We start from the raw sequence: 13,437 nt of genomic DNA on the forward strand, positions 1-13,437 counted from the left end.
AAAGCCTTGGCTGGACGCTTGGCACCCGTCGCTCCGTGCTGCCCCTCGCTCCCGCTCTCCGGAGGCTGCAGGAAGGATAAAGCCGAAATCACCAACCAAGACCGATTCTTTTCCCTTTGGTCTGGAGGGTTAGAGAAGAAACCACTAAACACGGAACGGTCTCCATTTCAAAGACTTTTTTTCGCTGGGTAACGTGTCGGCCTTCAGCAGAAGAGCATCGCTAACGGCTGGGGCGACGCGGGCGGCCGTGAGGGCTGCGCTCACAGCCGGCGTGCCGGTCCTCCCCCTGGTGCGGAGGGCTCCAGCGGTGCGCTGCCTCCCGCTCCCCACCCGGCACCGCTGCTGCCAGGCACGATGCTCGGGATGCGGCTCCAGCTGTGAAAGCAGCCTGGCGCGCACAGGCTGGGAGAGGGGCTGGGGAGAACACAGACACCCCCCCAGTACCACCTCACGGGGACTGAGATGCGCGCAAGGCTGAAGCCGAAGGGGGAGCGAAGGCACAAACAAGAGGCGGTCCCCGACCGACAACAGGAGCCGGGATGCCCCCGGCTCCAATGCCCTTGAGAATCTCCCCGAAAGAACCAAGCCAGTAAGACCAAATATCGTGAAGTACTTTATACACCACCACATCGGCAAAAATAGCACTTAAACTTACAAATAAATAGAGGGGCTGGGGAATCTCCTCCTTGTCCTTTCCAAGTTTGTCCCTAGTTTGGTCTCGCACAACCTCAGAGGGGCAGCCGGAGGCGGGTGCCCTTGGGAAGCCTGTGGCAGTTTTGGAGAGGGAGGACACGACGGGTGTCCAACCCCCCTCCTGGCCACTTCACAGGCTTGAGCCAAAACCCAGACGACACGGGTGATGACATGCCCTGTTGACCCTGCAGCCAGTCCTGTTTGGGGGGGCATCTGCCACGGACCTGCACCCCAGGGGGGTGGGGACACAGGGGACCTGGCTGTACCCCGCCACCCGCTCCGATACGGCCCTGCAACACAGAGACTGCACAGCCTCCGCAGACAGCCAAGAAGTGCCATCAGCTCCTGGCTGATCCTTAGGGAGCAGCACAGCTACTTACAGCCAGAGGAGCCCATCACCACTAACTTTAAACCTGCTCTGACCCATCTGCTGCTGCTCTGCATTGTCACCCGAGCCAGGTCTGAGCCGCTCACAGGGGATGGTCCCTGGGAGGAGACAGGAGCCAGAGACTCCTCTGCCACCACTGCCACCCTAACAACTTCAGATCTGATTCATGGAACTAAATATGTGGTCCCCATAACCACTCCTGGGGGATCCCGCCCTGTGAGGAGCCAAAGGTTCACCAAGGAAGGTGGAAAGTGCAGGTACCTCTCCTCTGTAGATGAAGGCAGCTGGGTCACAAGTCACCAGAAGACCTATCAGGGAAAATAAGTTACAAACCAGCATGGGCTCTGCCACCTGCAGGTGCCTGGGAAGCCCTGAGCACAGAGACAGGAGGCACTGCAAGCAGCACCATTAGCTCCACTCAAGCCAGGAGGCACCGTTAGCTCCACTCAAGCCAGGAGGCACCGTTAGCTCCACTCAAGCCAGGAGGCACCGTTAGCTCCACTCAAGCCAGGAGGCACCGTTAGCTCCACTCAAGCCAGGAGGCACCGTTAGCTCCACTCAAGCCAGGAGGAGCTGCAGCCGTGACTTCAGAGACCATCCAGCCAACAGGAGCGCTTTGGGAAACACCAGCCCTAAATTCTTCAAAACAACAGCTCCCAATGGGGTATTCACTGTCGTGGGCTGTAACAACGAACAGCCCCTCTGGGGTTTTCCCAAATTGCTTAGGAGATGAACACACCAACCAGAAGGATTTCGGAGATTACCCCTGTAATCCCTTGGGAAAGTTCCAGAGCTCGGCAGAGATGTGGCAATTTTCCTGGTGATTCGTAAGAGCTGATGAAACCCTTCTACAAGGCAGGACGGGACCCCATCCGAATGATTTCCAGCCAATTAGACCCCAGGCTCGCTCTCCCTCTCCCTGCCACATGCCGGATTTAAGCCATGTTTTTGGACCTGCTTTATTCCCCTGAAACCCTCTTCCTCTCTCATCCTCCCGTCCAATGGAGGGAGATCACCAATCCTGCATCAAAGGAGCAGGGTCTGGTATTGTATAGTGGCCCAGATTCAGCAACGTCCTCCTCGTGGCAGAATTGCAGCCAGGAAGCCCAGGTCCTTCCCAGGTTGCTTCTGGCTGCCCGTCCTTCAAGGAAGGAGGAGTGTGACAACCCACTAAGAAAATGTAACACAACTTTGTAGGAAATCAGGGCCAAAAGCAATGAAGCCAACACGCCGTGATGTTCATCTGCCTGTGGTCTGGCTCAGATCTCCTCTCTCAGCGGTCTCTTCTGTCTCATCCTCTTTCACAGGTGCCCCATCGTAACGAGAGCTTCTGAAGACTGGAGGAGTCGGGCACTAACTGGGGGAAGTCTGGTAAAATATTGCTGTGACTCTTCCCTGTGGTACTGAAGAGTGAATCTGAAGTGGACACCCTCACACCTTTAAGAGCATATTGTCCCCTTCCTCCACCCTAATGTCCCTCAGGAGCTGCGGTGCAAAGTTGAAGAGAAGAGTAAAGCCTTCGGAAGAAGGAACAAGCCCTTGCCTGGGCCTGCACTGCTGTGTGTGGACACAAGAGCTGTGTGGGCTCCAGTCTTGGATTCCTTCTGCTCCCAACGCTCGTACTCGGGTCACGCACAGAGGATCGCTGCGCCCACCAAATACAGCCAACCAGTACTGCGTGAACGCTCACAGCAGCACCTTGGCCTCCTCCGTTCCTGGTAGCAGGGGATGGGTATCATACTGAAGAGCCAAGGACAGCCCTGGAGGGTGGCCAGGTGATCCCCAATTAGCTGTTAAATTAAATAGGCAAGGAGGGAGCCACCTCCTCAAGGCATCTGTCGCACACTGACTGCAGCCAGCGTGGAGCCCTCAGGCCGGCGATGCCGAGATCCGGCCAGCCGTGGAGTCCTGCGCTCAAAAAAGACCCAATAAACCACAGCAGGAGTGAGGAGGACCAGGCTGGGCAGCCTGGCCGCAGCCAGGGCACCCGAGGCCCGCTCAGCCATCTCTGCAGGAGTGAAGACCAACCACACCTGAGCGAGGTGTGCCTGTCCCCAAATTCAGACCCACCACAGCTCCTCCCCAAACAGCAACGGGTGAGAAACAAAATAAATATCCCTCTGAAATCGGATTATTTCCCACTACATGCTATGATACAAGGACTAAGTGCAGCCTCCGTGCTCTAGAACAGTGATGTCTTCTACAAGGCGAGGAGGGAAATGTGTTCCCACACCCCATCTTCCTCAGCCTACGCGGCAACAGTCAGCCCAGCAGGTTTCACTCGCTTGTGCAGGTCTTCAAGACACCGGGGTGGGTGGAAGGGAAGGGACAGACCACGTGGGCAGCACGCAGCCTCTGGGCACGCGCTTTGGAGTTGAACACCACAAGGAAATCCCTTTGCAGCTCTCCTGTGGGGTCACTGGGACTCGCTGACACTTCAGCCACCGTTAGGGGCAGCTGTCATCCAGCCCACATCAGCTGGTGGGACAAGGGCAGCTCACGCAATACAAATTCCACAGTCAAAACCAATACAGTAAGAAAACCAAACCCAGAGAGTTCTTTCTGCTCCCTCCTGGAGCCTTGGAAAACTGGGCGCCAGGATTGTCCTGATTACATCAGTTAGTATATTATAAACATCGTCCTGCTTTAAAGTGAAAATACTGTGTCTGGTCTTCTGGAGGTGCTAAAGCCAGATGGGGTATCGTTTTTCCTGACTGTGCACAGGAGCTGATACTGGCGTGAAATGGTCCTCTTCACCTCTTCTCCATCAGAGCTTCTCCTGGAAGAGAAGAGACCTTGTTAGGCAAAACGAAGGTAAGCACAGAGGTCTTTATACAGAAGAGGAAACGGGCGGAGAGCGGGATGCCACCAGGCCTGCCATGTCCTGACCCACTGCTCTGCCCAGTAAGCCACACCACCTCTTCCTCAGGCTGGCCAGCCTGCCTGTAAGGAAGTGAAGTCTGAGGCTACATCATGAAAACCATGGGACACCAGGACAGCATGTCCCAAAAATGCCAGCCATGTAAAGGGGACAGCAGAGATCTGAGACAGAGCAGGCTCCAGCTGAGGCTGCCAGGAGAAGAGTCATACAGGCACTGACTCAGGAGATGGACAGGGAACTCCCTTCCCCCCGCGTCTCCCAGAGCAAGCGCCCGTCGCACCTCAGCGTGCATCTCACGAGCACCTTCCTGACGGCTTCAAGTAGTTCCAATGGTGAGGCGAGGTTCCCACCACGCTGGGAACTGGAGTTGTGCAGAGCCCCACGCATTCGCTGTGAGAATGGCGGAGTCAAGCTTTGCTGGCCAAACTGCCTCCATCCAAGAGCTGTCCCCAGCACAGCAGGCAAGAAACCACGTGAAGCAGTCACCGTTTTAAACTTAAACAGCATTCTGCTTATAACTTACCTCTTGCTTGTGGGACTTATCCTGCTGGTGAATCCCGTTAGCAGACCCAGAATTTCCAACAGTCTGCAACAGAGAATGGATAATACTGAAGAGGGACACAGAGCGTCGTGGTTTTGCCTACAAGCGCCAAGATGTGGCAAGACTGCCGCCTCCTTCCTTAGCAGCCCGCTCCCACACAAGGAGAAGAGAATGCAAAAATCCCACCCCGCTTTTGGCAAGAAGCTTCCTGCCCTCTGCACCCCGGCCCAATCCCCGCGCATCCCGGATTGCATCCTTCCCAGCTGCAAAACATCCCCCAAGTTCCTTACGGACACAGACCCGCTCTTCGCTTCTGACTTAAATCCCGATAAACAAACCCTCAGCCAAGGGCAGCGTTAGCTGCAGAACACGGCACGGCGAACGTCCCAGCAGCGAAAAGGACATTTGCCATTCCCCATTTCCCGTCTCTGGGGACAAGTCTGGCAGTCAGGACAGGCTGTGCTATCTTTAGAAAGCTCAAGAAACATTATAAATGTTTTAAAAAGTTCTTTATCAGGGATAATATGGAGCCCTTCAGCTTCAAAATGACAGTACAACCAGCACAAGCAAGAGAAGAAAGCTGCAGCCCGAAGTCACAGCACGCCAGATGTCCGTTGCTTGGGTCTTGGTAATCAGATTCGCAGTTGTTGGTGAATTGCTGATGGCAGCAAACCCAGACATTTAGGGGAGACAAGACTGTAAGGTTTAAACCCCATCATTACAAGAGTCCCAGCTCCCCAGCTTCTGTTCTCTCTGTGACCATGAAGGTGCATAAGATCAACCCTATGGGACAGAGGTTCAGTCTGGGCAGGAAAAACGGGCAGAGACTGAAAGCGAGCTCTGCTTTGAGAGCCCAAACTGTTTGCCAAGCAGCGAATCCTACCCGGATGGATGGCGGCTGCAGTGAGTGGGTCTGCACCCACGACCGCAGGCGATTCAGGCCTTACACAAGGCAACACACCCTACCTGCCGCACACCCCATCTGTGCGCCAAGCGGCTATGGGATACCAGGAATTCGGTTTGAAATTTGGTCTCAGCACATGGCCACGATAATGAACACAAAGTGCTGTAATTCACTTGATATTAAATAAAAAAAAAAAAAGCTCCCAGAGCAATCACGGCAAATTCTCCAAGAAAAGGCCCGAGTGCCAAATCCTCGGCATTTCCTGCAAAGCTGCGAGCTCGGGGTCTCCCAAGACATGGAGAAGGCAAAGATCCTCTTCCTCTATTACAGGACAGACACTTTGCAGCTGCAGGCACGGAGACAGCAAGGCAGCAATTACTCCACAACGAGGCGAAGACCCAGTGCCGTTACGCTGCCCCAGCTCCTGCACCGCCTCGTCCAGCAGCAGCAAGGCCGGCCACGCACATGGAGGACGGCGGTGGGCGATGAAGGCTGCGAAGGGAGAGCAGCAGCAGCAGCTTGTGGTAATTAGAGATTTCCTTCTGGAGCGCGCTGCCGAGTGAAGGCTTTGCAGACAAAGGGAGAGCGATGCCAAGGCAGAGCCCTGGGCAACAGCTGCCGCCGTCAGAGAGGAGAGGGGAGGTCAGGAGGTAGTGCAGAATGCGTTACAGCAGAAACGTGGCTTCGGGGGGGGGGGGGGGAAGAACCATCAATTCCCTGACTATCGCACCAGGATCTCTTTAGGCCAACAACATCCTCAGGCTCAGCCCGAAAGCCCCCAGTTACCAATTCCCCTTCGTACGGGGAAGGATGAACAGATATCATACTGAAACTAGGGAGCTTTGATCCAGGCGTCCTTGTAACCAGGCACGTTAAAAAGCTGACATCAATAGAAGTTTGAAGCCTCGCTTCCCGCAATAATCCTCCGTCTGTCTCTCAGTGCCACGGTTTGTAGTTGAAGGCATAATACTATCTTGTCGTATCTCTAAGATTTCTTAAACGTGAAAGTATCAAAGTAATACTGGGGATAGATTAGCTGACCTCATAAGGTCCATTCCAACACACTTTATGTAAGATTAGTTATTTTCTACAGTTGGGGAAGAAATAATTACCACCGGGAGACAGGAATGCGAGAGGGAAGATTTCCTGTTCTCAAGGGACTTGGCATTAAAGCAAACGGAGAATAACTTTCCCCACCCCTCCCATAGCTCACAGCAGATGAGGTTGTCATGATGCATTCTCATTTGACACACAGCAATTACGGCAGAAGCTAAAGTCACTCCGGAGGTACCGACAGGATTATAGTACGTCTTGGACTGCCACAAACTTGTCATCACGACTACAGCTGTCCTGTCTGGTGCTGGCAGACGGCTGCTGCCGCTGCGCTGCGGGATATAAAGAGACTGTCTGCAACACACAGATGCTCAGCTGAGCCAGCAGAGCTTTCAGGGCTGCAATTTTTACCGTGTACCCTTCTCCTTGCTGCCTCCCTGCAAGTACTACTGCAATGCAAACGGCACTCGGTGTATCCGCAAACGGTGTGGAAGAAAATGACACAGGAGGAGGAGAAGACTTGACACCCCCAGATTACCTACCACGACATATCTGCACCTGCATCAGGGAAAGCAAGCGCTCTGCCCGTTCTCCGTGCCTAGCGGCTTGTCCTGTACTATCCTAAGGTATCTGCTTGAATGTGAGTTGTAGCTCATTACTGCAAGAGAAAGACATTTTTCAGCTAAGAATTTAAATGAGCAAGGACAAGCGGAGCACTGGTGGCTCTGAAAGCCAAGAGCTGGTTGCAGACACAAGAGAAAATACAGCTAGAAGAATAAAAAAGGACACGAAGCACAAAGCTTGGCACAAGGGGCAGGTCGCTTCACAGGAGGAATCAGTCACAGGTACGAGACAAAGAGCCAAATGTGCAGAGTCAAGTTATTTGCAGCCTTCTAGTTCACAAAAAAAGATTGCAATGAAAACAACAGAACCGGTTTTGCTTTTTTCAGAAGAAACAAGGAGGGACCAAAGGAAGTTGGGAAGAGAAGATAGCAACCGGAATGGGAACCTTCATAGTCCATCAGCAAGATCAGATACAGAGGTGCCTCCAGGAACTGGTTAGAGAAATGGAAAATGGTTTCCCAGTTACCTCCAAAGTTTCTGCTTATAGACTGCAAGGAAATAAACTTCTCGAAGAACAGGGATGGCAGAAACCCTCAACTTTTATATTCTAACGTGCCTAATTCTAACGCAAGGATATGCAGCCGCACATCACTGTACACAGAGAACAGTTACTCACGCTGCAACCTTACCCAAAACACCCCATTTAGCAATCAATCTTGCAGAGCACAAGAGGATCGGCAATTACCAATTAGCAAGGCTTTTCTTAGTTTTAAGCTACCTGTGTTTTCTCAGAGGAGAGCCTCATCGCTTCCATGAGCTTCTCCATCTGGTGGCCCTGCTCCAGCGCATTGCGTAGGACATCCTCCGTGCTGACGAGCCGGTGCTGCAGCCGGATCACTTCCGACTCTGACGAGGGGTCGATCAAGGAGTATCGCCTCTGATCTGTTACAGATTTTTCCTTGTCCTTGTACAGCAAAGGGAAAATAGGAGCACGTTAGATTAAAGCCAGTAACTACAGACACTAAGCAAAGTCGAAATCCACAGTAACTCATGTAACTGTGTTTTGATTTCAACAGTAGATGGGGTCAGAGCACAACTCTGAAGGCAATCCTATCAAATGCAACCAGCAGCAGCTCCAATTTGTTCCCAGTCAAGTTCAAATAAATTATTCACATTTCAACCACTGGAGGACACTGAAGTACACAGGAATTAGAGGACATTGCTTATTCCTAGACCAGAGGATGCGTAAGACAACGTGGGGTAGCTGACTGACCTTCAGTTTCTCCTACAGATTTTAGCCCTATTTATCCATGGATCTAAAAACCAGTGGGAACAGAACGCTGCAGAAAGGGCAGATGGACATTTTTGCTGCTTAATGAGGTGCTGCTAAGCCAGTCCACAGCTCACCGGCGCTGTCAAGGAAGTTTCCACCAGATGCTCAGTAGCACAAAGGAAAGGATGAGGACTTGGAGTAAGGGTGAAGGGCTACAACCCCCCCATGAGCAGCACAGAGCCCTCCGGCCCCCAGGCCAAGGCCAGGAGGGGTTTTGGTGCCCTCACCAGCACAACCAGTTTCTCTCGCAGCCCCTTGATGTCATCTTTGAGCTTCTGTTCCTTCAGCCGCCACTCTGCCTTGTGCACCTCCCGGCTCAGGTCCCGCTCTGGCCCAGGCGAGTGCCGGTTCGCCTCCAGTAACAACGCTCTCAGCTCGTTCAGGCTCCTGGAAGAAGCAGCACAAAAAGGTGAAGACCTTTCCAGAGCCCCCACACCAACTGCGGTCCTGCCACATTCCCTCCCCACCTTAGTTACAGGTCCAAAGAAAGGCCAGCGAGCAATCCTGACCCAACTCCCACCACTTCAGGGGCTTCAGCTCTCCTGTCCTCCCCACCGCACCAGCTGCGAAGAGACTGGGACCCCCACCGGGCGCCGTGTTTCAGAGCCAGCTTAGCTGGCTTGTAGAGGACTTCATTCGGCACCTACACGGGCAGCGCGCTGTCTTGCAGCTGCAGGTGAGCAGTGAAAGGGCAGTCGCTCTGGTAATTCACAGCCCCTAATTTTAACCCGATCTCCCCACGAGCATCTCTAAAGAACAGGAAAGCCGGGGGCTGGACTTCAATTCAACCTTCAGATTGTTTTTTTTGGTGGTAAACTCCAGCACTCCGAACGAACACACACACACACAGCCCCCTGTCTCCAGCTCCGTCCTTCAGACCTGCACACTGACCTTTCCTTCTTGAGTAGCTCCTGGCTAATCAGGACCAGCTGCCCTGAAGCATCGTGTGTTTTCTTGGTCAAGGCTTCTAGTTCACCTTCCAGCCTCTTCTTTTCTTTTAACACCGTATCGGCCTTCTTTTCCACCGTTTTGCATTTATTTTCCAAAGCTACGAGAAGCGGAGGATACAGGGGGAAGAAAAGCCGCTTAGTCCTTTACTTACACTCCCGCTTTTTGCCTTATTCCCTTCCCACTCCTAACAGCACAGGTTTGATAAGCTCTGCATCTAACTCTGTTTAAGAGGAGATCTCGGAAACACCACGCCCGACTCCTTTTATTTCTGCCTCTTTCAACTTTTGCCATTCAATGAGCCCAAAAACCCCTTCTCACAGGATACAGAAATCTTCTGCAGGATTTTTTATTCACCTCCCGATAAGAGACCAGAACTCCTGAACAAATTTTTTTTTTTTACCAACAATATCCGCTAACAGACAGGCAGTGCCACGTTTTACCCCTGCCCTTTCCGGCACCCGGGCCCTTGTTCAAGCCCCGTACGGAGGAGGAGCAGGGAAACACCTGGTTCCCACCAGCACTGGATTAGGGAAACTTACCACTTACTTGGGCCCTTAGAGTATCAGTCTGGGACACCAGCGACGACACCTCTTTGTCTCTTTTACTCAGCTTGTCTTGGAGGTCTGCGGGACAATGAAAAGGAAAGAGAAAGATGAGAAGTTTGGAAAATGCTTTGCGCAGATTCAGGAAGGTATCGAGCGTCCGGCACGGGTCGAGGTGCGACAGGGGCACGGTGCGGGTACCCTCCATTGGCAGAGAAGCAGCAGGAGACAGAAACGGGTGTTTCTCACTGCATCTCCGTCAGATCTCATCCAGGTATTAGGAGGCGGGATGCACAGCTGGGAAGCCATATCGGACAGGTTTAAGAAAGCAACCACAAGGCGAGGGGGGGGGGGGGGGAAATAGGGAACAAAACATTAATAAAAAACAAGGAAAGGAAGTTTCAGCACATTTCTTTGTGTTACCCCGCACACTGGAAGGCAGAAAGAGTTTCAAAAGACATGTTTTCTGGAACTGATGTATTTCCACACTTAGAGACGTAGATTTGAAGTACGATGCTTTTATCTGAACTGGTTGTTTTTAGTACATCCTATATATGGCTCATCCTGTGTTGAAACATGCTGGACCTAGTTACGTTATGTACTCCCAAGGCGGGAATTAGCTTTTTAACCAGCATAAGATTTGGTATAGCATACATATCATCCTGTACCTGTAAAGACAGCGATGAGGCTGACTGAGCTCCCAGCTAGCGTTGGGGGCAGGCGGAAATAGGACAAAGCACCTCTGTCTGAATCCACAAACAGCTGGAGGGACACTCAAATGAGGGTTCTATTAAGCAAAGTTTAAGCCTGCAAAAGCCCCCAGTAACCTCTGTTTAGATGGCTACATCCTCAGCAGGACTTCAACAAGGGCTTTGCAGAGAACAGACTCCTTAGATGTGAACAAGTGAGAAAAAGCTATGCTCCCATAAGCCAAATGCCATTTGAACTGTGGCAAGTTAGTTCTTTAGAGATCACCTTTGCAATCTACACTGGTAAGGCTCTTCTCATTAAAAAAAAAAAAAAAAAAACAAAAAACAAACAAAAAACCCTTAAGGAAAGTGAAGAAAAATGTGAGTTTCCTGGGAATGAGCAAGGGAAGAAGTGATCTGGAAGCACCTTACATGTTGGAAAAGCCCTGGGTCCCTCACAGACACCCAAAAGCATCCACCACGCACAGCGATGTGGTAGGACATTGCTCCCAGCAGAGACCATCTGGGCCATCCAGCTCCAGTCTTGCCAGGCCTGCTGTTGCTCAGACCAGGGGTTACAGCTTACCCTCTTTGGGAGGGAGGCCGGGCACAATTCAGTTTCCAAGCTACATCGTACAAATTTCCCGAGTGCACAAATTCCGTCTCTTGTTAAAAGGATGGGTTTGATTTATAGTGAGCTTAATATAAAAAGTAACCCCCATTATCTTAAGCCAATCACATGAATATCTACCATTAACAGTCCCCTCCTAGGAATTAATTACGTTTAGTGTCTGCGTTTTACCTGCTGCACAATCAGGGATGGGATGGGATGGGATGGAAGCGTGCCCGTTTCCCCAGATCTGCCTCCAGCTTGCACCATCTGCATGGTGAGCGTGTAACATAAAAATGAAAACATCTACCCCTACATTTGCTCAGCTAGATTAGACAAAAAAAAAAAAAGCCAGACAACAAATGCCATCCAGCAAAACCCGAGAGACGAAACCGCTTTCTCAGCCCCTTCCACACAGCCGTCCCTGCGAGAGCAGAAAGTCAAAGGAAGGCACAGGAGTCACTAGAACAGGGTGTTCCAGGACAAAATGACAAAATTTCATACCTTCCATAGTCTGCTTCATCTTTATCTTTTCTTCTGAAATATCATTAGTTTCAATCATCTGAAATGTAAAATATGAAATGTAAAACAGCCTTTTGCCCAAAGATTCAAAGCAAAGTTAACAACCAAAGCCCCATCCAAAGCAGAAGTGTACCCCGCACCCAAGTTACGATGTTTTACATCCTTCCTGAGAGAGCAACAAAGGCTTTTGAGGAGTTGCTTCTCTAGCTGGGTACCACTGAAGGCGAACCGGTACCATCCGAGAGTGCCAATGCCCAACAGGCAGCTGAGCGCTACAGTGAGATTCACCCGGAGGAAAAAGACCTCAGGCTTTCCCTGTGAGCTGTGGTTCCGGCTTTCACACCCCCAGAGTTTGTGCAGCGCGATGGAAGAGCTGCTCTCCTTCGACCCAGTCTCCCACGGTTATCCACAGCAAATATTCAGGTACAAATGCTCTTTAGCATTCAACTTGAGACCCATCAGGCAACAAGTTCCTCAGCTCCTACAGAATCTAACTGTACCCAACTGTACCTTTGGCCAACATCAGTGGTATGAGTTTCAACAAGGGCAAGTGCCAGGTCCTGCACTTGGGCCACAGTAACCCCGTGCAGCGCTACAGGCCTGGGGAGGGGTGGCTGGAAAGCTGCCGGGCAGAAAGAGACCTGGGGGTTCGAATGGACAAGCGGCTGAATGTGAGCCGGCAGTGTGCCCAGGTGGCCAAGAAAGCCAATGGCATCCTGGCATGTATTAGAAATAGCGTGGCCAGCAGAAGTAGGGAGGCGATTGTGCCCCTGTACTCAGCACTGGTGAGGCCACACCTCGAGTATTGTGTCCAGTTTTGGGCACCTCAATACAAGAGAGATATGGAGGTGCTGGAGCGAGTGCAGAGGAGGGCAACGGAGCTGGTGAAGGGCCTCGCAGGCAAATCATATGAAGAGCGGTTGAAGGAGCTGGGACTGTTTAGTTTGAGGAGGAAGAAGCTGAGAGGAAACTTCATCACTCTCTACAACTATTTGAAAGGACACTGTAGAGAGATTGGTGCTGGTCTCTTCTCACAGGTAATTAATGACAGAACAAGAGGGAATGGCTTCAAGCTCCAACAGGGTAGGTTTAGACTGAACATTAGGAAAGAATTTTTCACAGAAAGGGTGGTCGGGCATTGGAATAGACTGCCCAGGGAGGTGGTTGAGTCACCATCCCTGGATGTGTTTGAGAGACATTTAGATGTGGTGTTGGGGGATACGGTGTAGGGGAGAACTTTGTAGAGTAGGGTAGATGGTTGGACTCGATGATCCCAAGGGTCTCTTCCAACCTAGACAATTCTATGATTCTATGATTCAAAGTTATAAAAACTGTAATAAAACATTGATAAAATAATTACTAGAGAATAAATAAATAAATAAAAAATAATAAAAAGCAAATGCTGGTCCATATAGAGGATTCTGCCTTTTCCCCATTCTCTTTTGTATTCTGCTGCAATGAAAAGCATAAAGCCAGAGACCACGGAGCTCACAGCCAAGCTTTCCATTGCGGAAGCCACAATTCAGCCCTTCGAGCCTCTTCATGTGCAGCAGCAGCCTTCGGTGGGACCTCAGCGCACACCCAAGATCAAGCAGTTGCTGTACCCACCACTGCTGAAAGCCCCGAGGTCAGTCCCCGAGAGCCTGAGTGGGCTGCAGGATACGTCTAAGAGAAGCAGGAGCACACCCAAAGGGGAAATACGCTGCCTGATGTACTTTCGGTGCAGAAAAACTATTTAACTGCTCTTTGGAAGCGCAGTTGTGGCT

At 51.5% G+C, this 13,437-nt stretch overlaps 1 protein-coding gene across 1 annotated transcript in view; it reads right to left on the reverse strand.

Moving 5' to 3' along the window:
- Positions 1 to 3,727: 3,727 nt before the first annotated feature.
- CLIP2 (CAP-Gly domain containing linker protein 2) overlaps positions 3,728 to 13,437 on the reverse strand; it is a gene marked incomplete at its 5' end in the record, with an annotated part of 63,084 nt that continues 53,374 nt past the window's right edge. Inside the window, 7 exons of the mRNA XM_082493170.1 lie at positions 3,728 to 3,860; positions 4,486 to 4,548; positions 7,803 to 7,988; positions 8,585 to 8,744; positions 9,249 to 9,405; positions 9,848 to 9,931; positions 11,654 to 11,711. Of these exons, the coding sequence (XP_082349296.1) occupies positions 3,849 to 3,860; positions 4,486 to 4,548; positions 7,803 to 7,988; positions 8,585 to 8,744; positions 9,249 to 9,405; positions 9,848 to 9,931; positions 11,654 to 11,711 (720 nt within the window). The 3' untranslated portion in view covers positions 3,728 to 3,848. The remainder of the gene's footprint in view (positions 3,861 to 4,485; positions 4,549 to 7,802; positions 7,989 to 8,584; positions 8,745 to 9,248; positions 9,406 to 9,847; positions 9,932 to 11,653; positions 11,712 to 13,437) is intronic.

The sequence above is a fragment of the Vanellus vanellus genome, assembly GCF_965231255.1.
Source record: "Vanellus vanellus genome assembly, chromosome: 19".
In the NCBI taxonomy this organism is placed as follows: domain Eukaryota; kingdom Metazoa; phylum Chordata; class Aves; order Charadriiformes; family Charadriidae; genus Vanellus; species Vanellus vanellus.